Genomic DNA, 24,975 nt, shown 5'->3' on the forward strand with positions numbered 1-24,975 from the left:
AACCTGGCTGCTAGAACAGACTGAAATATCGTCTCTGCTTTTACATGATTAAGACTGCTCCTTAGTATCTGCATTTGAGCACAATTGTTGAGAGCCACCTGCATCATTAGAGCACAAATTCATCATAAAACCCAGTAACCTTTATTTCTGATACTAAAAAAGACCCCAATATGCTGTGGTAACTTACTCTTCCAGTACACATCCTCATCATTCCAGTGTTTAAAGTTGGATCACTAACTAAGGTTGTATGATTAAACTTGCATGGCTCTGAATGCAAGTTAGTAATAAAGATATCTACTTGTAAAGCCAATAAACATCACTGCACAGCATATAAGTACAATGACCTTATTAAAAAAAAAAAAAACTGCTTTCTAATCACGAAGTTATATAACTGCTGCTGCTCAAAAGTATTAGCATGTATTGCTGCATGACCTTGGTTAAGAGTCCAAATACACAGAGGAACATTTGATGGGATAACATAGAGACAATTGCTAAAATGCTGATGGCTACAGGACTGTTGACTGTGAATTCTGTGCATAGACTTAGCTCCACTGCAGCTTTACTATGACGTCTTGTTGCTTAATAAGTGTTTTTAAAATGCTAAATTACTAATCTTCACCCCTGAACCTCGTCTGAGAGCTGGATCCCGTGCTGAAAAGCACACTTGGAAATCTGGATGTCCTGGCATCTGGGGAAACTGGGAGAGCTTTCACTCTTCTAAATTCCTCGTGCTTTTTTGGGGACATTCTAAGAATTTTGCAGAAACCAATGTTACAGCCAACTGCTCATAAATCCAGTTACTCAGAATAAAAAATACAACTGTGATCACTTAGTGACTTGCCAGAGAAGATATTAAAGAAAAATACTGGAAATATCTGGTTCAAGGCACTATGTCTGTTGCTGCATGCTAGTTATTACCAATACATGAGCTGATATGACACCACACTATCACAATTATGAATACTTTATTTTCCTAGTGATGATTATATTCCAGAAGTAATAACTAAAAAGACCCTAAAAAATGGAGGATGAACTCACCCAGTCTGCTACATGTAACTGGAGTGACATTTTCTCGGAATGTTTATCAGGAAAGTTACCATTGACCTTTTCATTTTCCTAGGATAGACATGCCCAGTGGGTTGCAACAGCATAAGAAATAAGATTTTTATCCAACCATTTTAAAACTGTAATTCCACAAAAGCGGGCTCCAGCCACACAGCTGCTTTAAAGGCCACGGATGCACCCCTGAATCTGCTGGTCTGGGAGAGCAGTCTTACGAGCTCTGGCAGTTGGTATGTTTGTACTTATCAGTTTACATGAGTCATGCCAACATGAAGAGCAGCGATACCACTGATTAAGGCTAAGGTAGTTCTCTAAAACTGACCAAGGCTAAGGTAGTTCTCTAAAACTGTCTTGGAAATTAAGTCTGATTAGTGTGGAACAGACTATGTGTATAGCCCAACTCTTTCTTCTTGGTGGAATAAATCTGGGAGCATGTTACTCTAATGCCTTACATACACAGCTAACACCATCAATTGAACCAACTTTCAATACTTTCTTTGAGCATACTAACACTCGAAGTCAATAAATTTATTTCTGAGATGACAGGGAAGCTCTCTTCACAAGCAGACGATTCTCAACAATCAAAAGGCTGGCCCTTCAGTTGAACATCCAGGCAGCTCTCCTGCAGTTTATCATTAAAGGAAATATCCAGACCATGTGCAGAATGCAGCTTACAGCATGTGGGCCAATACAAACTGATGTGCAGAGATATTTGGAAGAAAGAGCCACCATTCAACACTGTGTAGGTATGCATCAGTAGGGAGACCCACCTGCATTAAAGAGGAATCAAACTCTAACATTCTAGGCTTAAGTCTCTACCAAACACAAGTGCTACTGGTTATTGACATTAACAAACCACACTTAGACATTCCCTTGTCTACCAGACAGTTACAAACACAAGTCTGGTAGCATAAGTAGGGCTTTCATGAGTTTTAAGTATAATTAGAATAAGTCCAGTGATCAGTTCTGAATTGTGGGATCTGTGATTTTCCTATGCCTTTATTTCTTGCACCACGTTGTAAGAGAAATGTATGTAGCAAATGTGTCAAATACAATTTGACACCTCATTAACAGAGGTCTTCAAAATAAATGGTAATTAATGCTTCTGCTGTGAGGAGAAGCAAGGCTAATTGCTGTATCACAGATGAAATTTTCTTTTGTGTTCAGTGGTTACTCTCAACTCCATTTTGCTGCAACAGTGTTTCTTAGTGCTTTATTTGAAATTTGCATTCATTGATAACGTTGGTTTACTCTGACTTTTATACTGAGCTTTGAACTAATTGCTCTCAATTAATCTGTTCCACTCTTTGATAGCTTATTTATCAGATTGGGAAAGATAGATTTAATGGTCCTTGCTGGAAACAAGTTCTTTAATTGGAAATACCAGACTGTTTAGTTCACTTTGTGCTCTAGCAATTAAGGACAATTTGGAAAAGCGTTTTTCCCCCTACTATTGTCTCCTTGATTAGATTTCCAAAGAAGCAGACAAAACAAATGACAATACCACCTAGCAATATTGGTTCAAATAAAAGCCCAGCAGCCAAATTACTTACTATGAGAAATGTGAACCATCCCCATCAATTCCAATGCTGTGTTACATTCATTTTGCTGTATCTTTGCTTCCCATGTAGGTAAACGGCAACATTTCTTTCAAAATGCATAGCTCTATGCCTGCCTCTATACAATTACTCCTTTCCACAAATAAGCCAAATCAACAGAAGAAATTATTTTTCTTGATTAAGCTCCCACATTTCTCTTGGGATGAAACAAAACAAACAATTAATCTTTTCTTATTTGTTCTCAGAAGAACCTGCATCCCTTAAATGTACGATAACCAGGGTACCTGTGGCAGGCAGTCGGCAGCAATTAGGCTTGTGCTGAAAATGAATGGACTAGAGTCAGAATGCCTAATCTGCTGAGAGTTTCTACCAGAGGGCAAGGTTACACCAGGAAAATTCCCTTGCTGTGGAAATACTGTTAAAAATTACCACTTGACTTCAGAATAATTAACAAGGTTTGGGAATTTATATGAACTGAGTAATTGAAAAGAATTAGCAAGAGATATATGCATTAATCTTCACCAGTTACAACGTGCCTAATGAAATTAAGGTTCTACTTCTACTCCACACTTTGTTTCTGTAAACTTTTTCACCTCCAGAAGAAAAAGTATATTAGATAAAGACAATAACAATAGATAAATATAATAACAATAGTTATGAACAATTTTAAAAAAGAAACTGCATTGCAAACCTCAATTTCATATCAATATTTTTGATTTTTTTTTTAATGTAGAATTCATAGTATTTATCACAACTAGAAGTTCTATGAAAGTTTCTGGCATTAATGTCAATGGGAAAAATCTGTAACAGAATTATAAATCTAGCATTATTTCATAATGCAGATTTATTTGTACATGCACTTAAATTCAAGTCTGTTTCAGTCAAGATATTCTACAGTCAACAGCTTCAATAAAATGAGCTTTTTTACTCTTAACTAAATCCATATTATATTCTGATTACAGAGATAATGAGCTGGTGAGAAGAAAAAATAAAGGCAAGCAATGCTGACGTGCGTGAAGATAGTGTTAGAAGAAGATAACAGGCATTTGTTATTCTACCAGGCTACCCCTTGTCCCCCTTAGCTCACTCTGAAATCCTTCAACATGTCCTTCAAAGGAGATATGCAAGATACTATAAAAGACATGAAACGACAACACATAAAACAGAATTTTATCTGAGGTAGGAGAGTGCATTTTACTGCAGGAACAAATCAGAACGCTCACTGATTACCGTCCCACAACCTAACTGAGGAATTCTAGTTGTGTCTTCCTCTGCTCACTTCTGTCAGACCAGTTCCTATCTCTTGTTTTCGTGCCCTTCTTGCAAAGATTTTTTTTAATTTTTTTTTTGTGCCTATGCTCTTTCTATACAATATCCTTAAAACAGAAGCTCAAGAACTACTGCCCACTTAATTCAGTATATTTCCAGTAAAACCCTGCAGTTAGTTCTATAGGTGTGTATGTTTGTTTTTCCTTCAGAGTGGTCTACACTGAATCGTAGAATCATTGAATGATTTTGGTTGGAAAAGACCCGTAAGTCCAACCATCACCTAACATGACCAAATCCACCTCTAAACCATGTCCCTACGTGTCACACCCACGCATCTCTCAAACGCTTCCAGGGATGGCAACTCCACCACTTCCCTGTGCAGCCTGCTCCAGTGCCTAACCGCCCTTTCCATGAAGAAATTCTTCCTGATGACCAATCAAAACCTCCCCTGGCACAACCTGGGGATGTTTCCTTGTGCCCTATCACTTCTCACCTGAGAAAAGAGACTGACACCCTCCTCACTGCAGCCTTCCTTCAGGTAGCTGTAGAGAGCCATAAGGTCTCACCTCAGCCTCTTTTACTCAAGACTATCCAACCCCTGTTCTCTCAGCTGCTCTTCATATGTCTTGTTTTCCAGTCCCTTCACCAGATACAAACAATGTTAGATAAAAATTTGGAAGTTCTTGATTAAGCACACATCTTTTTGCGGGACATAAAGACCCTTTTGATATTTCAGCATCTCCTTGTTGCAGCCTCACTTGACCCTACATGAAAGAGTAGGAACGGGAGTTAATCCTCCGTCTTTACCAGGCTCAGTAGACTCTTTGTGATATTGTGAATGTGGTGCCTCTGGCAGCCAAACTTCTCTAGAGAGATTGTCTGGATGGCAAATGGGAGCCTCAGTGCCTCTCATTGAGAAATTGCCAATTACTAACAACCTTTGTGCTTTTCTGGTGGCACTGGTTCTAGCCCAGGTGGTTGGTTGGACCAACTTTGTATGGTTGTCGTTTCCTGGGTCTTGATGATTACTCACACACTCTCCCTGTTCCAGCCCCAGAGCACCATATCTGTTGTTTAGGGGCACTTTTGAGTGCATGGGGAACACTCCTCCTTCTGCTCCAAGCAGAGACAAGGGTTCAGTCTCCCTTGTCTTGTCAGTCAAGTCCATCAGATGAGGGTTGGAAGCCAGCTTACCTTCCCCATGCAAGGACTTAAGGCAGGGCTGTTGCTTAGCCCATGCCAGTTCCCAATACCATCCTTCAATCTCTCACTCCAGTTCCTGGATCCTATGCTGGCTGCTGAGCTCCTCCTGCAAATTGCTCAAAAAGTTTGTCCATCTGGGCACGCTTGCACCCACAACACTCACCTCTGCCTTCAGGCCCTAGGGGGACTTCCAGATTCTGGAGTTCCCTCCCTGAAACTGAAGGTCTGGGCAGCTCTTTCAGTTCTCATGAGGTCTGTTTGGGCCATGATAGAGACCATTTCTCACTCTATGTATAATATGCAATAACTACAATTTGATGTTCATCTTAATTTGGGTTATAGTGATACTATAGCATGATAATATACAGCACAGTGAAAAGAGAATGAACATTTAGACATGGTTTCTAAACCTGTCATGACTTCTAATATAAATTTTGCTTTTAACTGAGTAAAATTTACTTTGATCAGCTCCGACATGTAAGAGCAAAATGAGAGATAAATTCATGCAGCAGAGTTCTAGACAGAAAAAAAAAAACACCCACTGCACCATCAACAACAAACAAATACAGATTACGGAAGGAAAAAATATGTACTTTTAAAACATAAATCAGGTAATTTTCCCAAGCATGTTTGAAAAAGCTTGGAACATTTCTGTAGGAAACACATTTGCAAGCAGAAAGTGTTATTAAAAAGCTCACCTTTAAATTATCTGCAAAATTATTTTGCTTTCCTCTTATTTTACACCTCTTCTTAGCCAATATGCAACTATGCATGTCAAGCACACTTCCTTAAAACCCACAGCCATCTAAAACCAGCTAAGTATCCATACCACCAAAAAAACATGTATGCACAACAGAATCTTAAAAGAGCTGGTCTTAGCAATGATGGATTTAAGTTATTAACCGATCAAAAAAAGATGGATGGTGGTCTGCTTTTCTTAATCTACATCATCATCTAGATCTATTTAAAGATATGTGGTACACTAACAAACTTAGTTAAGGTTTCGATAAAATCAGTAGAATAATCTGCCCTGTTACATTGAGACTGTATCGATCAATAAAATCACTTGTACTAGGAAAGTACTGTTAAGTACTGACAATCCCAGCCATTAATATTATTTAACACTCTGCTCACAATCTTTAATAAGGACAAAGAAACATTTTGCCTTTTTATACTTTATACCATTGCTTTTATAGCTCCTTACAGGTAGAGTTCAACCTTGATTACTGCAGACTAAATGGCATTAGAGAAGCACGACACTGATTAATTTTGCATAATGGAGAGAATTTTCAATGTGATTAATGGATGGGGGTGATTCAACAGCCTCTGCAGCAGGACATCAGTTAAATCTTATTTCATTGTTTCCAACTTCTACTTGCAACTTTCTAAAACTAGATTCTTTCATCCCGGTGTATTCATCTGCTTTTAAAATAACACTGCTTTCCGGAAACAGCAATCAGGAAGATAAGTATCTGTTCTAGACTTGATAGGATTTTTTATTTTTATTTTTCTGCAAATAAGCCAATTTGCTGTTAAATTAGTTAGAAATAGATCCCAACAGAGAACGTGTACAAAGGTCAAAGGGAAGTACAGAAAGCTTTGTGGTGGCTAATGAATGACACAAGGAAGTCAAAGTGAATTCTATGCAGCTCTTGCTCTCAGATATGGTGAATGGTTAAAGAGAAGTCTAGAGAGAAAAGGCCCACAGGTAAGGCACGCACAGAATAAGGTGGAGAAGAACAAAATTTGGCCCACATTTTGCACGGAAGCTTTAATGTTTAAAATTTCTTTCGGTGAGTTCACTTTTCATGAGTTTCATGAGTTCAGCTTTTAAATACAAAGCCAATTACCTCACATGTGTAAAGTAAATCATTTAATCCCAAAAGGCATTACTCTTTTCCTCTTCATTATATCAGTATGATTCAACCATATCTTACCAACCATATGATTCAACATTTCTTTCTTTTAAGAATAGTGTTCGTGATACAGGCAGGGTTTAATTCATGAAAACACAGTGATGTTTCATCAAATTCAATAGCAAGCTGAAAAATAATGTGTTACCAAAGGTCCATTTAGCGCTGCATCCTGTTTCCAAAAACGGCTGTGATAAGTGGGTATCAAGAAAGAGTATAAATGACCAGGACTAACACATGAAATGTTTCCTTCGATACTTCAGCAGCCTCAGAAGTTATTTCTACAGACTTTCTATGCAAACGTGAACTCTTCTGTGAGCTTTTCCAGTGTTCCCTTGAAACAGTTTAGACTTTTGGCATTCAGCATACACTTTGGTAACAACACACAGGTATTCAGCAATAACTTAACTCTTGATACAGAGCACATTTCTGAGAATACAAAAGAAGGACAATTATCATGAATATTAACATTGACAGAATAGATAAATGCCATAAACGAAGTATACAGAGTTAAAATTTGAATAGCTGAATGATCATTGAGTAGTTCAATGATCCTTCTGCCATTACCCTTACAGAATTAATTAGTAGCCAGTGATTTATTTTCATTGGGCAAAAGCAACAGAATGTCTCATAGAAGTGCACATACCACATACAGAGATCTCAGTATTTCTAAAAAGCTCCAACAGCACAGGTTCAAAGCCATCTACGTCTACAGACATTACCTTTCTTTCTTCTTTAATACTGATAATGCAAAGTCAAGAACTGTTTCAGTTATTAAACACTTACAGAATGCTTCTGATTCTAGTTTTCTATGTCAGTTTCAAGTAATCCACAAACCAAGACCCGCTTTCTTCATACGACAACCTAGCTTTTATTCTGCCTAGCAGAGCTCAGGCTGATTTTTATGTACTACTGTAAGACATTTTTTCCTCCACTTTATGAAGAGAAACGAGTGAAAAGTCCTGTGCATCATTAAAAGCTTGTGTTCCTCACTTTCACACATCTTCTGACCCTCCTCCAACCAAGACAGCTCTGAAGCAGTATTTCAGCTATAGTTACAGAGAAGTGTTATTTAGCTATTAAAAGGCAAAATTCTAGCCAAAGTACGCTGTGTAGCACTTGCAGACTGGCGTCAAGAGTCTAGACGACTTTTCTTAGAGAAGAGACCTCTCCAATCTTCTTGAGGATGGACAAGATTATAAGTGATGGGGTTCACATTCCTCCTTGTTAGACCAACAAGAGGCCAACAGAAATTGAATCAATTAAGCAGTGAGAAACTAATGAAACTCCCCACAAGGTGATGTAAAACTCCATTTCTCCAACACTGAAAGATCAAATCATCTAACTCCTCAGCATGATAGTGAAAAGGAGCAAAGACTGAGAAAGCTGAACCTTACTTACATTATGAAACACTGTATTAGATGAGCAACACTGCAACAGTTTCCAAATCATCAAAAAGGTCTTTTCAATACTTTAATTTCTTTTAACTGAATCTAAAACTTTTATGAAGCAACAGCACAGAACTAGATCAACATAACTGAGGATATCTCAACAGCTTCAGAATATGAACAATTGAGATTGGTGACTAAAGTCAGAGATTTTGTTTTTGTTTTTGTTTTTCCCCTGGGGCTAGAGGAGGTTATTTAATATTTTGAAAATTATAAATCTTTCATACCCATTGTCCAGCTAGAGAAGACTTTATTTATAGTTTATTTATTTTAACTTTACCACAATGAATTTAGTAACAATACTTACTGAAGTAATTAAAGAAAAGCATCATGGCCCATGAAGAAATGACATTTTAGGAAAAATACTCCATAAGGTAGATTTTTTTTCTGCAGTCATCCACCTCAGAAATATCTCATTTATCTTCATTTTTGCATATGCTATTGAACTGTTCCCCAAAACAGAGTAAAAAATGCAATATAATAATGAGTGATTTTCTCCTTTATATTTCTGATGAACTTACACATAAAGCAATTGGACATTATTCGTCACTATAGCCACAGTTTTCCTAGCTCCACCCTGCTGTAAGCTAAGACAGTTAAGGAGGATAGGATTGTGTTCTACTTTTGAAAAGCAAAATCGTAACAGATTCAGTTTTATTTATCTTCTTCAGGAAGGATTGGTAGTTAAAATATTTTTAAGAGAACTGCATTTTGAAGAATACTGAAATATAGGTCAAAGCGCTTCTCAGATCTCCAGATTATTTCCTTAAATGGAAAACAAATCTCTAGTCCAGTTTCATAAACTCCATAATTCATTTTGCAGATTTGGACTTCTGAAACTCTGGAATGTTGAAGTTCATCAAGTCTTCAAGTCTCACAGCCAAGCAGCACTTTAACCAATCTTATCTCCAGGAATCAGGATGGTTCTCTTCTTATGAAGTTCAAGAGTAAATAAAAGGCAAGTACGTTTTCTTGACCTCAACTGAGAGAGAAATATTAGCTCTATGTACTATCTCTGGTTAGAAATGTATGTACATACAGACTGTACATACATACAGACTAGTTCAGAAGGTTTACAGCCTTCAGTTTTATAGTAGGTTCCTGTCAGTCACAAGAAGAATCTCCTCAGGTCACCTAGACCCCAAGTTAGTATCCTCAAGCACATCACAAATATGGGTCTTCTTCAAAATCTCCATCACCAAATCATTTCAGTGAAGACTACTAGCTACATATTCTCATGTTGAGGTGTGGGTACCACTTCACAGTGAATTCTGTTAACAATGTCTGTTATCTTGTTGGGCTGATGATATCAGCAAATGATGAGATTTCTTCTGCCCAAGGGGGTTAGAAAATATCTATTCCATTGAACTTTAAAAGGAAGGTGTGTCAAAGGGCAAGTCCCTAGGGCAGAGAGACTGGATGGCAATAACATCCAGTGTCAGCTTACTGGGACAAGGATATGACCTAACTCCAAATCAGTAGAGGGCAGGTGGTTAGATCAAATTCTTCCCCATTACCAATTTACTGGAAATAAGCTCCATAAAAACTGCTCCTCCCAGAGTACATCATACAAAATCTAATTGTAACAAATACCGATCAGATTGACAACACAGCTGCAGTTGCTTCAATATCCAATTAGATAAGGTCCCTAGGTGCTGCCCTTAGGAATCTCAACAATGTCTTCAATGTCTCCAAAATAAAAACCCAACTACTGGTGCAGTTGGCCCATCCAAAAGATGACTTACTGAACTCATACACAAACAATGGTGTGCAAGAGGGAACATTTCAAGCAGTCTGTATTTCCTTTAAATACACTATCAAAGCATAACATATTTCTGTATTGCTTTGTGATAAGTGGTCACTCCAAGGTTATGGAGCAGATGAAAAATAAAAAATAAAAAATAAAACCACCCAGAAGCTACAATGCCAATTAGCAGTCTGTCCTATTATCTTCAACACTTACCTTTAACTACTGGTACATTCAAGCAAGCACTTCTTCAAACTATCAGCAGTCACGGACTTTTAATGAAAGTCCAATTGGCTGCCCCTCTCAAATTAGAGACTACATAACCAGCTACATGAAATTTATGTTCTATCTTTTCTCAATATCAAACTCTTCAGGAAATGTCTCAAGAGAAGACATATTAACGTCTGCATTTAGCTAAGTGCAAATCTTTGTGCAATCTAACAGTACTTTCAGAGAGATTTTTGTCAGCAATAATGTAATCCAATTATTTTTTTTATAATTTTTAAATTTAAACAACTGGATTCTAATCTCTGCTGTATTGCAAGCTACAAGCTCAGATGCCTATATAATTTACTGTCAAGTCAGAATTTATATCACACACTAACTGATTTGTGGTAACTGTGAGAATGTCCTTAGCTGATAACCAGCACAAGCTAGTTAGAGTTGGTTTAATCCTCTTTCACTGTCAGTAACATGCACTTTCTATTTTAGCAAAGACGAAACCAGCTCAACGTAAATCTTGTGTGCTGTAGGCTAAACTCGTGCACACCGACGGTTATCACGGATCAGCAGAGGAGCACTTGCTTATTGCTTCGTACTCATTTGCTTGAATGTTTAGGGCCATGTTCACTTCACTTAGGGCCATTCACTTATCTTTGCATCTGTTTCCTCATTAACAGATTAAATATAATCCTTCCTTTCACTTGTCAGTCAGTTGATTGTTCTCAGCATTCACGAGGGCTTTGAATTATTATTATGCATATTGCTGAATTACTATACATACTCTTGAATAAATACAATAGTATTTACCAGTCAGTTGTTCCATAGTACTAAAAAGAAAAAAGTTGTAAATTCCAGGCAAGCTTGTAGAATATGAAAGCCACTTAAAATAATTGACATAAATCAATCTTTCAGGACTCCATGAAAATCAGACCATTATAATAAGTGCAAATCCTCACCTAGCTTTCAAAACCAAAGAAAACAAGACAGTTAATGAGTATTAGCTGACAATGGATGTTGTTAAATTTAAGAAAATAAACATTTGGACATCACAATCTAATAATATTTGGTTTATTCATGATGTTGCTATTCTTCACAAAAATCTACTGCTCTTCTGTCCATCTACTCCAAGAAAAAAACCAGTATACACTGAAAGGATTTAAAATGGAGGTTTCATCACGGAAAGATGTGGTGGTTTAATACTGTTAGGTAGCTAAGCACCACCAGGCCACTCTCTCACCACCCTTATTCAGATGGACAGGGGGAGAAAATATAACAGAAAAAGCTCATGGGTTGAGATAAGGACAGGGAGATAACTAACCAATTACCATCACAGGCAAAACAGACTCAAGGTAAGGAAGATTAATGTAATTTATTGCCAATTAATAAAGGACTAGAGCAGTGAGAACTAAAAACACCTTCCCACCTTCAAACACTTCTCTATGTCCTCCCCCTGCCTGGCACAGAGGAATGGGGAATGGGAGCTGCAGTCAGTCCCTGACGCTTCGTCTCCGCCGCTCCTTCATGGTCACTCTCTGCCATTGCTCCACGTGGGGTCCCTCCCACGGGATGCCGTCCTTCCCAAACTGAGCCTGTGGGGGCTGCCCACAGGCAGCAGCTCTTCAAGAACTGCTCCCACATGGCTCCGTACAGGGTCCATCCATTCATCCATTCCTCAGGAGCAAACTGCTCCAGCACGGGTCCCCCACGGGTGGGCGGCAGCTCCCCCCAGATCCCCTGCACCTGCGTGGGCTCCTCTCCACAGGCTGCTGCTCCGGCCCAGGGCCTGCTCCTGGGGGGGCTCTCCATGGGCCGCAGCCTCCTCCAGGCCACATCCACCTGCTCCACCGGGGGCTCCTCCACGGGCTGCAGCATGGAGATCTGCACCATGTGGGACCCATGGGCTGCAGGGGACAGCCTGACCCACCAGGGGCCTCTCCACAGGCCACAGGGGAACTGCTGCTGTGTGCCTGGAGCACCTCCTGCCCTCCTGCTGCACTTACCTTGGGGGCTGCAGGGCTGCTTCTCACTCCTCTCCCTCTCCCAGCTGTACAGCAGTTTTTGTTTTTTCCCTCCCTTAACCCAGCTCTCTCAGAGGCCCACCCAGCATCGCTCACTGGCTCAGCTCTGGCCAGCAGCAGGTCCCTTTTGGAGCAGCTGGAGCTGGCTCTGCTCTGACATGGGGCAGCTGCTGGGCTCTGCTCACAGAGGTCACCCCTGCAAACCCTCCTGCCACCAAAACTTTGCCATGTAAACCCAATACAAAAGATCACAAAGAAGTAAGAGTGTAAATTTTCAACCTCAGACAACGAAATTCCTTGCTTTCTTTACTAGTTGATACAGACCATTTCAAATAGTCAAATTTCACCTCATTTTTATCCAGATTTCAATCATAGATTCATTATTTTAATTATTTTTAATGATTTTAATTAATTAAACTATTTATTATTAATTATTTTAATTTGGTATGCACATTAATATGGTTGGCCTTGTTTTCATCAGCTGTCCACTTCAACCTTACCCTGTGTGTTCTTATGATAGCCACTAGCAACAGATGAGGGGAAAAGTCAATTAAATGTACAAGAATGTAGAAGAGCAAAAGTTGACTAACTCTTCCAGTAGAGGGAGATGTTCTTCTAAAGTTTATCAGCAATTAGAAGTGCTAAGCAATTTACCCCTGTATCTTTTTAACAAAATCAACTTCATAACAGGAATGGGTACATGTGCCTTAGCAGTGGTGTTCTACAAAAGACAGCTTCATGAAAATAATAAAAAAAGCAAGTCATAGCAAATATCCACAAAAGAAAAACAAACTGATGATTGCGCAAGCTGTGCTGATAGCCACCAAAAACAGAAAGACCCTTTTCTTTTTCAAAATTAAACTCTCTCCAACAGCAATGTTTTCTCACCCACAACAATAAATTTTAGATGCAGATTAATTAAAATTAATTTTTAGATGCCGATGGTACTATAAATCACGTGGAGCAGTAAGAAAAAAGGGATTATATGTTTCAATTTAGCAATTAATAACTAAATACTTAAATTAAAAAATAAAAATAAACTATGTTGCCTGAAACTCTTCCTACATCTCAGAATAAAATTTAAGTTGTATCTTCCTCCTTTCCAAACTTGTTTTTAAAAGTGTAATGTCAGAATTAATACTCTCTTGCATCACACCGTAATTATTTCCTCCTCCTTAAGGAGTTTTCTCTTACAAACCTTCCTGAAAATCAGGCACGTTCCTGAGCAGTGCAGGTTAATGTCCATTTTCTTTGATGGCAGCTCACTGTACATTATGTTGCAGTCCACCACTCTTCCAGTTGTGCCAGTGCAACTGAGGATGATGACATAAATCAGATCTCTGAAATTATCTGAGTAAAAATAGAATATGTCACTCTTGCCATCCTCCCAGAAATGTTATCTTTTCACTCAGATTATTTCTATGGTCACCTTTAATAAAAGAGCTGAAGGTGCAGTGAACTGGGACGACATGTTGAGGAACAACTTAATCTGGTTTTGTCACCATAGAAATGGCTGTGGAATTACACCATTGGGCATTTTCAACTTAAAAGAGAATAACCTTTGAAGCAATCATGGTGAGAGTAGAAATTCCATCTATTTAAAAAGCACAAGATTTATCACCCATATATTTAGATGTCTGTACGTCCAAATCATTCCTCAAGACTCTCTTTACAGTATGTAGCAAAATCTATGCCCAAGTAGGTATAAACTAGGTCTCTGAATCAACTGCCCAGAGTGAAATGAATATGAGATGACGTGCCTATTTCAACTAGATGAACAATTCAGATATATGCATGTACAGTAGATAATATAAATTTGATGAGCTGCTTCTTCCCTAGTCCATCTAAGCAGAGGTTGGTTAAATAAAGCCTCTTTTTTTTTTTTCTCTTCCATACTATTTTTCATTGGTACAACAAAAACAACTTTGTAAAGAATGATTATTATTTTATGCACAGGAAAATGTAGTACTAGTAGGTTACCCAAAGTCAGTCAGAAGCCTATGTCAGAATAAGAAACAAAATGCAAACAGTCCGGATTTCCAGCTGCTAGTCATGCTAACTGAACAGAAATCATCACTGCTAGTAAGGATGCAACTCATTTCCCACATTTAAAATTGCCTGTCAGTAAAACAGCCCACTTCGTGCCTGCAGTGTCTACAAAAGTTTTGGATACTACCACTCTGAAAAGGTATGCTGCTTTTACTTTCACACCAATGAGAGAAGACTTACCTGCAAGTACAACTCTAAGCCTTGCCGCCTCTGCTCCAGGACCTTTGGGACCCAGTTCCTCACATGCTTTGAAGGGATCTCTGGAGTCCTTATGAACTTCTTGAGCTGAACAAAAAGAAATTCAGACAAAAAGGAAGGATAATAGTGACCCTTTAAAGTACACACATTTATGTTAGAGATGAGAGAGTACAGGTAAAATAACCATAAACAAAGGAAAGTAGCATGACAACTGTCTCATCATCAACTCACTGAAATAACAATTGACTTTTTAAAAACTCTTCACACCTATAGGCTGCATGGTAAAAATCTCTATTCCAAGCCCTTCTCAGTGAACAGAAACCCTATCAATTTTTTGTCACTAATAAAGCACTAACTAGCACAACAAAAGAGCAGCAACTACATGAAATGAGGATCCGTGTCACCCTTGATTACATACCCCAGCCAGTCAGCTGAGCAGTGTACAAGAGGGGGCTCAATGATAACTAAAGCATAGCAGTGGCAATCTCAAACTCCCAATGACTGACTGACAAATCTGAGCCTCAGGAAACTGTGCAAGAGGTCCAGAAACCATGGAGCAAGGGGTTAACCTAGCTCACAGCCCCACTGCAGTTACAACTGAGGAGGTAGCAGCTTCTAAAGCACCCAAGAGATGGACTCAGTACGCAGCTCAGCCTTAAACACCCAACGTTAGCCCCACACAACAGCAGAGACACAAGGAAAGACATCAGGAGACACAACATAAGCCTCTCTTATGCTTCGTTTCCCCATTAGTTAACCTGGCATGACATCTTATAACATCACTGCAACATACACAGGTTTGCTTTGCTATGTATGGTGACAAAACACCACAATAATTTCTAACTCCAGATTTAGGCATTTATGAACAGGTGGGAGAAGGAAAAGGAGCAGAGAACCATTTTTCTGGAATCAAGACAGCAAATTATCTGTGCCCTCAAATTGTACAAACTGATTGACAGCTGTTTAATAGCTTATACAAAGAAACGGCAAAACTGCCACTGAACAGATTTTCAAGAGAGCTCCATAACTGTTCCTCTGAAGATTCCCATAGGAAATCTTTTATAGATATATACATACACATGTCTGTCTGTATGCATACACAAGTGCATACAGATAGACACGAATAATCTATTCTGATAGCACTAAGAATTGTCTTTCTGGAGCAATGTGTTTTGTTTTTTTTTTCAAAACCAACCAATATTAACATTTTCTTCAAAACTACAGACCAAAACCAATAACTGCAATAGGCGCCACTGCATTTTAATAGAAGGTGACATTAGACATTCTTTCTGTTGGATATTGCCTCTGAGTAAATCTGAGGCAAGGAATGCAAGGAAAGAAACTCAAAATTGACTTTGACATGCATACCCATGGGAGACTGAAAATTTACATTTCATCTTTGAGCTTGCTGAGATGTCACTATAGGAAAAAGCAGTGCCAACATATCAACATCCCTACAATCACAAGTAACGAAGCTCCAGCACAGAAACCTCAATTGCTCTGGAAACATTCTGCAACTTCCTGGTTTCTTAACAGTGCTAGATTACAATTAAACATGAAATGAAAAAGAAACCCTGCCCAAACCCATGTACTTTTACTGACTGATCTTAAAGGCAAAATATAAAACCTGATTTTTTCCTCTAAATTGTTCAAGAGTGTTGAAGAAGCCATGATCACAGCTGGGGCAAACTGATAGCACTTGCAGATGAGTAAAAAATGAGGAGAACGCTCCAGATGAGGAGAGACAAATAGGAAACAGTACAAGATTCCACTAAAGCTTAGATGCTTACAAGATAAACACACTGTGGCTGGTTCATCTCAGCTACTCTAATCTGTGTCTAATCTCAGCTAGTGATTAACAATCCATTTGTGCTCTGTGCTCGTGTTACATACAGCATCCAATAAACAATTGCTAAAATGTGAAAGCACGGGTACACTGCGTAGGTATAAAGTACATGCTATACAGATGTACAAAGGATAAATGATAAGCCCACTCTGTTATGCTTAGAATAATCCATTAACATATTGTAACAAATAATGATTACTATGACAAAGAATATTAAGCACATCTGCCTATATATTAGTTATGTTGCTTCAGACCTGACCCCTACAAAAGTAATATTTATCTGAGGACAATTAGTGTCTGTAATACCTTCCTGTTCACAACACTGGCCTTGTGCTGATTTCACATACTGTAGTCCCAATTTACCTCAAGACTAAAAGATGTCTCAGCTAATCAATTAAAGAATTATTTGTCCAAGTATGAAAAGTCATAACTATTCTAGAATTATAAACAATTTGCAAAAGTGGATGCATAGAACTTAAGATTTTTGCAGATTTCACTGCAGTAGTTGTAACATTGTCAATTCCTAACATTTTCATACTAAAAAAGAACTAGCAAGGATTTTAAGAAAAAAGAGCATAAAAAGGAAATAGGGAATAAATATGAGAATATAGTTGTATTTTTAATGTTATATGGGCAGAAAGATTTTAATTCTTTCTAAAAATCTCTCGATACAAAAATAACAAAACGTTTGTTCAGACTTGAAGTCAATTCTTTAATGTGAATGGTGAGTAGCCTGAAAGGCCTAGCTTGTCATTCATACTCTGGTCAAATTATAATGGTCAATGCAAACGATTTCAAAAAAGCCAAAAGTAGTTCAAGTTTCCCATCAAAGAAATAATTTGTACTCCTGGTGTATCACAGCAGGCTTGAAAAGATTTTAATTTTTTTATAATTTTGCATTTTTTTTATATTTTCATAATTTTTTCCATTACAGCCAGATTGCAGAGGAAGCAGGGCTTCACTATTTTTACAAAATATAAAATAAAATAAAATAAAATAAATAATATAAATAATAATAATAATAATAAAATAGATAAAATAAAAATATTATTAATAGTAATAACAGAATCAAAACATTAATTGGTATTTTGCTGAATGAATGACTTATCTTGTGAAGCAAAGGAGTCCTTCCTCCTCATGATTCTAGTGCAGCATGTCCTTCTCAGGATGTGAATCTCCCCCCTTAAGCACCTATTCCCATTTTCTACCCTGGTTGTTCTCAACAGGAGCTTTATTTCTACTGCTATTTCTACTGCTCACTACAGACATCTCCAGCACTAAGGGCACCTTGCATATGCAGTACATTTGAAGATACCTTTCCAATTGTCGTGCGCTTACAGCAGTTTAGAGTGGAACTTGCCTTTAAATTAAAGGGGATGAAAAGAACCAAAAATAAAATGCTATTTGTATGCTGAAAGCAAACTGGTAACTCGATGTGTGTGTAAGTAGTCATGGGATGCAAACAAACCGTTCACAAAGAATGAGATACAAGTTCAAAATACTCTTCTTTATAAAACCTTTTCAAATACACACCCCACACAACTGAAGAAAACATAAGTGTACTTTCTTAAGAGTTCTGAGATTTTCTGCTTTTTCTAGCACAAAATAGACAGGAAGAAAGGGTGATGTTACATCCATGTAACGTATTGCTAGAGAACACTTTCTCCAGGATTTCTGCAATACCGAAAGCACTGAAGCAGGCTCATAGCAGGAGCTGCTCAACTACTCTGTTTATGACAAATTTAAACACAACTGAAAAAAAATATATATGCATATAAATATAAATATTTAAGAAAAGAGGTATGTTGTGCCAAAATACGCCGGGTGCTTTGCATCTGTACAGGAAAAAAATATGAAAGTCACTATCAAGTTTGCAGAGTAATTTATACAGACAGCAAGTAGATGAGGAGTAGGATGTAACAAACTGAAAGGTGGTGCAAAGTGTCTTGTCTATATACCTGTTTTACAGGTGTGTTTATTTTGCTGCTATATTTGGATAGAGAGAAAAGGACTATCATGTGTGGGTTTTCTGGTGTTCTAAGGATAATTCTCTACAAAGCAAGTTGCTGCAGAGGAATTGGTGTGCAAGGAGACAAAGCTGAGAGTAAGACTCATTCAAGAGAGTAAGTCATTCAAGACATCTGTGTAGAGCAATGAGGGGAAATGTACGAGTAAACCAAGAGACAAACTGAAAATAAACTGTGCAACTCCAGAAATTACAGTGGAATTAGACATCAACTACTGGACACAGTCTACTTGGGTAGATGCATTTTAAGCAAATAAGTCCTGTTTTTCCCCTCTTAATGTTTCCTAGCTTAATTAGTCATGCAATCTCTACTCAATCTATACTGTTTTACTTTCAGTTGTAGGATTATTCTTGCATAAAGTAAAGCACACATACTGCAGGACTTGGTGGTAGCACAGTGAGTTGTACTACTGATTCTGCCACTGTTGCTCACGTAGTATCATATTGAATGGGAACACAAGGGAGAAAATATGTGTCAGACACCTCAATAAAAACTATAAACAAGAAAATGCATATTAAAAAGTTGCAGCCAATCACCACAACTGGGGCAAGAAGCAAAGAAATACTAGCACATACCAATTACTTGTGCAGTAAAGCCAAATATATTCTTGCTCTTCAGACTTTTGAGGGCCAACACACAAATGGTTCAATAGTTTCTTTTTGTGGCCTCAAATTGGCTTGCATCCACACACCATATAAAGTTGCCACTTACTCCATTGCCACTGAGCGCTATAAACCAACGAAAGTTCGGTTGACCCAGGTCTTAGGAAAGGACTGCAGCCCCATGACTAGCAGGCTATCACTTTTCCAGAATTCTCCTTCACAGTAAGTGTCCTCCACAAGGCAGAAAAAATCAAAACTTGCCTTTGAGCAGCAAAACTGTAATAGAAGCATCCAGTTCAGCCCAGGGAGGAGAAATTGTACCTTCCCTTTAATAGTGATCTAAACAATTTTAAGAACAATTACTGGATACCCACTCTTGAAAGCACCGAGTTCCATTCTACATACTAGTGAGAAGACACAGTAGGCAAGCTTAGCTGATATTTTATAACATATTCACTATATGAAGAACAACAGAGTGAGACAGTCTATTCAGTCTTTTTCATGCTTAGTTTGCTGATGTATACTAACAGTTTCCTTAGCTCAGCATGTTAACAATTCAATTTATAGATCTAATATAAATTATTCGCATAATAGGATAAAAAACAAAACCATATTCATTTGCTATAGGAATGTGCTATATTTCATGACTTTGCAAGAAAAAAAAAATCAGAGAGCATTTTAGCAATACAGCACGTAAACAGTAATAAAAACAGAGAGAACGTAAACAGTAATAAAAACAGAGAGTTAGAAACATCTCAGAAGTCATTGGCCTCCCTCTTTCTTCTCCCTCCATGGCTTCCAAGAAATAGAGAAGAAACTGAGTAGATTGAGAACTCTTTTCCAGAGACATGAATCACAAGATGTATTTAAGATAAGCCATGAATGTTAACAATTTCAAGTGAGGGTAAACATAACTAAGGCAAAATACAGACACATCTTATAGAGAAAGAGATAATTACCTTTTTATGAAGGGCATGGAATTCACTATACCTCTTCTCCACAAAATGTTTCCTTCCACTCACTAGCACCTCTATTTTAAAGACCTGAAAAAGTATAAATAATAAAAAGGAAATTAATGTTGTTTGCACAAACAGATCTATGACATGGCTGTGACTGCACATTATGCCCAAAACAGTGGTTCCAAAAACACATGATGACTCAAGAGATGCAGAAGTATAACAATAATTAAGGGGTATTATGGCTTAATTTCCTATTAACAAGTTTGTTCATAGATAAAAGACAGTTCAGTTTGGATTTTATACTGTATATTAAAAACTAAATGTTAAAATCTTTCCTTTCAGAAATATTTAACACAATTGGAAGTATTAAAAATAAATAAAAAGATGGTAAGAACAATAACAACAAAATAGAATGAAAGGAAATAACGATTCCTTCTCTTTCCCTACTACAATGCTAACACGTATTCAGTAAGAGCCAGGCAACAGAAGCTGTATGTTATACTTGAAATAAGAGATATAATGCAAACATTATACCGTAAGTTAATTGTCTCCTAACCTACAAATTCAGATATAGTCTCAATTGAGCTTGTGCTACTATCTATATAACCTAGGGGGGTGGGGGGGGAAAAAGCACATACAAAAAACCATGGCCAATGCTTGTTTTCTTTGTATGATACATGTGACAGCTTTTGTTGCTGCTTCTGGAAGGTTGAAAGGCCAGGAGAAGAAGCTCCCTGGATCCACTAATTAGTAGTCACTAACATGACACTTTCTTGATTCTCAGGCCACAAGGTCATTTCTGAGGGCAAGTGATGAGAAATATTTTGAAGTACTCAAGAAAACACGGTCTATTAAATGAAGACAAGAGCAGCAGAAAAGCAACACAAAAAAAGTGCCTAGTCTATCCAGGAGGTTTTTGTTGTTGTTGTTTTCAGTTTTGCTCATAAAATGCTGGAAATAATTATTTCCAGGAGAAATTAGAGACAATGTTCAGGACAGATGATTACATCAAGACCCAAGACTTAGGCCAAATGAAAGCACTTTGAAATAAATTTGCAAACAGTGTTTATGCCTGAATGCAGAAAAAAAAAAGGGGGGGGGGCTCTGTCACAATATGTCCAGCTAGCATTGATCAGAGCAAACACACAGAAATCATGCTGGATAAACACTTTCTGTTGTCCACTAGAAACTGCCTTTCAAACACAGGTCAAAATGCTATGGTTCTCACTGGCTAGCCCAACCACATTAGAAACAGACAGCACTATCTAATCCAGACTGAAATGCATCTACCTTTGTTTGAACATGGTATGGATGGGACTGGAGTCATTCCACACCGATGTTTACATTACCAAAATTAGTTCAGATCTTTGTAATCCATCAAAATAACTTGTGCTACATTCTACCTCCTTGAAAAGGACTATTTCTGTGTCCTAATCACTGAGAGCAAATGACCTTATTTGGGTGCATTGATTTTTTTTTCTTTATCTATTTAGACTATTTTGGGAGAACAGCTATTGGCTATTTAACAATTTTCCTCTACACATGAAAAAACTCCAAGGCACCCTTAGGAATACATTGTAAGTTCAGAGTTGTAAAGAGAATCACATGTAAAGAAAAATCAATGCAAACTTTTTTATTTAGTTCAGACTTAATACCCTAATTATATAAGAAGAAAACATTATTTACATCTTATATTCTACACATATTGCATGAAAGAAATAGTTCTACAAGGAGCAAAATGCTTTCAATTGCACAGGAAATATATTGCACTGAAAGAATTTCAAGGATAATTTGTGGGAAGAACGGATAACAGAATATGAACAGTTAAATAGTCATGATCAAATGCCTAGTTAAGGTGTCACAGTGGTTTTGTATTAACTTGATACTAAAACTCCAGCAATTGTTAGCCACTCATAACACCCAATTACACCTCAGTCAGCTACGAACCTCAGCACCAATGTTATTTAAGTACTTCCATTTGCTACAGGGCTTGCTGAGCAACCTGAAGAAGTCTAAGAGGCTCCCGCCTCAGCTGTAAGCACTCCCTCGGCAGGTAACTGCCTTGTGAATCACAGTCTGTCTTGTGCAGTCCCACTCTGATTTTAGTTACGTGGGTGCAACTTCAGAGAAATGTCATTCCATCTGGAGACAATAAATCTGTCATTTTATAAAGGAGAACAGTTGGAATATGGGGTAAAAGGGAAATAAAAATTCCCTAGCTGGTCTTCTTTTCAAAGCATCTATTTTGTCCTGGGTGTCACCACTGGTTAATGAAATAAAGAAATGGTTTCAAAACAGCAAAAAGTATGCAGCATTTATTCAGCTTCCTTTTATATCTTAGCGATGTTTCAAGTACTGCTTGCAATATTTTTTGCCAGAAAGAAGACATACATACTTGCTGGTCATTTTCATAGAAGACATGCTTTTTTTACACAATGATGCCACCTTTACAGCCACAAATCTACTAGCTTTATACCCTCAATTAAGAGGCTTCAACTTTGCCTCCTAAAGCACACAGCCCTTGGATTCAGCTTTAGCAGCCACCCAAAACTTACAAAGATTGACAGCAGATCTATCATGAATCAAGTCGAAAATTGCTATTTCAAAAAAAACCCAACCAACCAACCAACCAAACAAAAACCCTGCAAATTATGCTTGTAATTTACTCATGGTGGCACCTAAATTTCAGAAATGTAAAGCAATTAGCAATAAATGTATCAAGCAGACAATCCGTAAATGTTTTAATTTAAGATGAATTTAAATACTAAATTGATTTACAAAAAAACTTACAAAGCACAACTGCAAGTAAGTGAGATACCACATACTGTGCTTAAGAACTTTATATTATTAAATGACTGCATTTAGACTGCATAAATTCCAGGTTTGCCTCCTCACTGTTTACCAGGTTTCAATTCACAAGAGTAAACTAAATGCACAGAAATAAGTTTGTGTCGCAATTTCATATAAGGACAAGACAGTGTGTAAGAGGCAGCAAGATACATTAGTTTACAACAGAGAGAGAATCTTTTCATGGATTCAAAATAGCTATAGACAAATTTCACATATTTAATTGAGCAATTGCAGGCCCTGACAGAAAAACAATGTAAGGAAACGGGTGAACATAGATGAAAGTGCCAAAATAAAGACGGAAGAACTATGGGAAAAAAATGCAACACTGCAAGGAAATTACTCTTCTTGTAAAAATGTCCATGTTCTGTGAACAGATAACTCTGAAAAGACATACGACGTTTTATAAGTGACAGTTCGTTAAATGAAAAATGCAATAATTAATCACTGAATAAGACAAGTAAAATGGTTTTCCCATAGTCAGTGATATACCAGAAATTACACTGCACTGAAAGATTTGCAGTTCATCCCAACTAGCACACAAAAGTCCATAGACATGAATATACCAATTAGAAAACTTTTTTACAAGTATGCTAAAACAAGAAATGACTCACCTTTCTTGGTTATTCCCACAACAGCTATTAATTATGTTTGCACAAAGCCACAAGATCATTGAAAGTGTTCCTCTATCAGAATTTAACCTACATAAATGATGTACAGGGTAAGCAATGTTAGGTTAGAAATCAGTATGAATAATGTTGATCTTCTGCTTACCAAAATTGCAGAACTGCCATTAAAATTCATAATTATCAAAACCACGAAGGAAACTCCTGAAGAAGAATTCTTTAGTTTTGTTTTGTTTTGTTTTGTTTTTTTAATAAGATAGTCAAAACGTTCAGGTCCAACTACAAAACAGATTTAAATATGACTGGGCAGGAGGAGGGGGTGGAACCATTTTGGCTCTCTTTTTTGCCTCCACTTTGTTCCAATGAAATGGAATACATTCAGATACTGGAAACCATTTACGTCATTTCTTATTGGCAGCAAATATGCCTGATTTTGCCATTTTCCTGTATTTATCAGGTTTTGATCATTAACAAACCTCCAAGTGAATGATTCTTTTCCAATGTTTTCATGAGGAATAACTTACATTTCTCCTCTTGATGCAAAAACTGCAGCACTTGAGCAGTATTACATAATAACTAAAATCTATTTTATAAGAACAAATAATTGGTATTGCGTCACTGTGAATTTCTGAGATAGCTTAAATGGAAGAAAATACGAGCAAATCATACAAGAGCCATTCGTGCCTTCCTCTAAGTCCATAGGTATTCTAAAAACATGTAGAGAACTGCATAGAGTCAAACTGATACTACCCTCCTTCAGTTTTTATGTATGTTAAATGCTTACGTGATATAAATGGCCATCTCTTATAATGTGATGCAAAAATATGCAGTCCTAGTAATTTTGTCTCAAAAAAAAAAGTCCAAACAAACAAACATAGAAAGATGAGTTTAACAAAAACCAGACAGGAATGACAAACATGTCCAGGATTAGGGAGGAAAACTAACTAGCATGGCAATACCTCATTTTGGTTTTTCTATTACATAAGAAATACACAGATGATATCTTTACCTTCACTCAAGGAAATCAGATTATCTAAATAGTTTATTGCAAATTAACACTATCATAATGTGTACATATATGGAAAAATTAATTACAGGTTATATAAATTTCTGAAAAATTACAGTTGAGAGAGTTTTGGGGCAATCTTCTTTAGAATGAGAAGATAGAAAAACCAGAAGCAGAAAAAGAGAAGTTTACAGAAAACAGATACATTGTCTAATGTTCACTGGGAAAGAAAAACCCAGAAAATTCTAGTACTGCGCCCTTCCCTCTCAATACCAAGCTTACCAACACTAATTCTTTTAAATATATTGCTTACAGAAATAAATACATCCCTTTAGATGCTTCAGTATGGTTGACAGACTTTTGTCTGAGGAACA

General features: G+C 37.3%; 1 protein-coding gene across 2 annotated transcripts in view; it reads right to left on the reverse strand.

Moving 5' to 3' along the window:
• Positions 1–24,975, reverse strand: part of SNX24 (sorting nexin 24) — a 94,637-nt gene that overhangs the window by 24,737 nt on the left and 44,925 nt on the right. For both annotated transcript variants that reach the window (XM_035567019.2, XM_035567018.2), the window contains exons 2-3: positions 20,123–20,206; positions 14,671–14,775 (exon numbers count right to left, since the gene is read on the reverse strand). In XM_035567019.2, coding sequence (XP_035422912.1) covers positions 14,671–14,775; positions 20,123–20,206 — 189 coding nt within the window. The remainder of the gene's footprint in view (positions 1–14,670; positions 14,776–20,122; positions 20,207–24,975) is intronic.

The sequence above is a fragment of the Cygnus atratus genome, chromosome Z, assembly GCF_013377495.2.
Source record: "Cygnus atratus isolate AKBS03 ecotype Queensland, Australia chromosome Z, CAtr_DNAZoo_HiC_assembly, whole genome shotgun sequence".
NCBI lineage: Eukaryota > Metazoa > Chordata > Aves > Anseriformes > Anatidae > Cygnus > Cygnus atratus.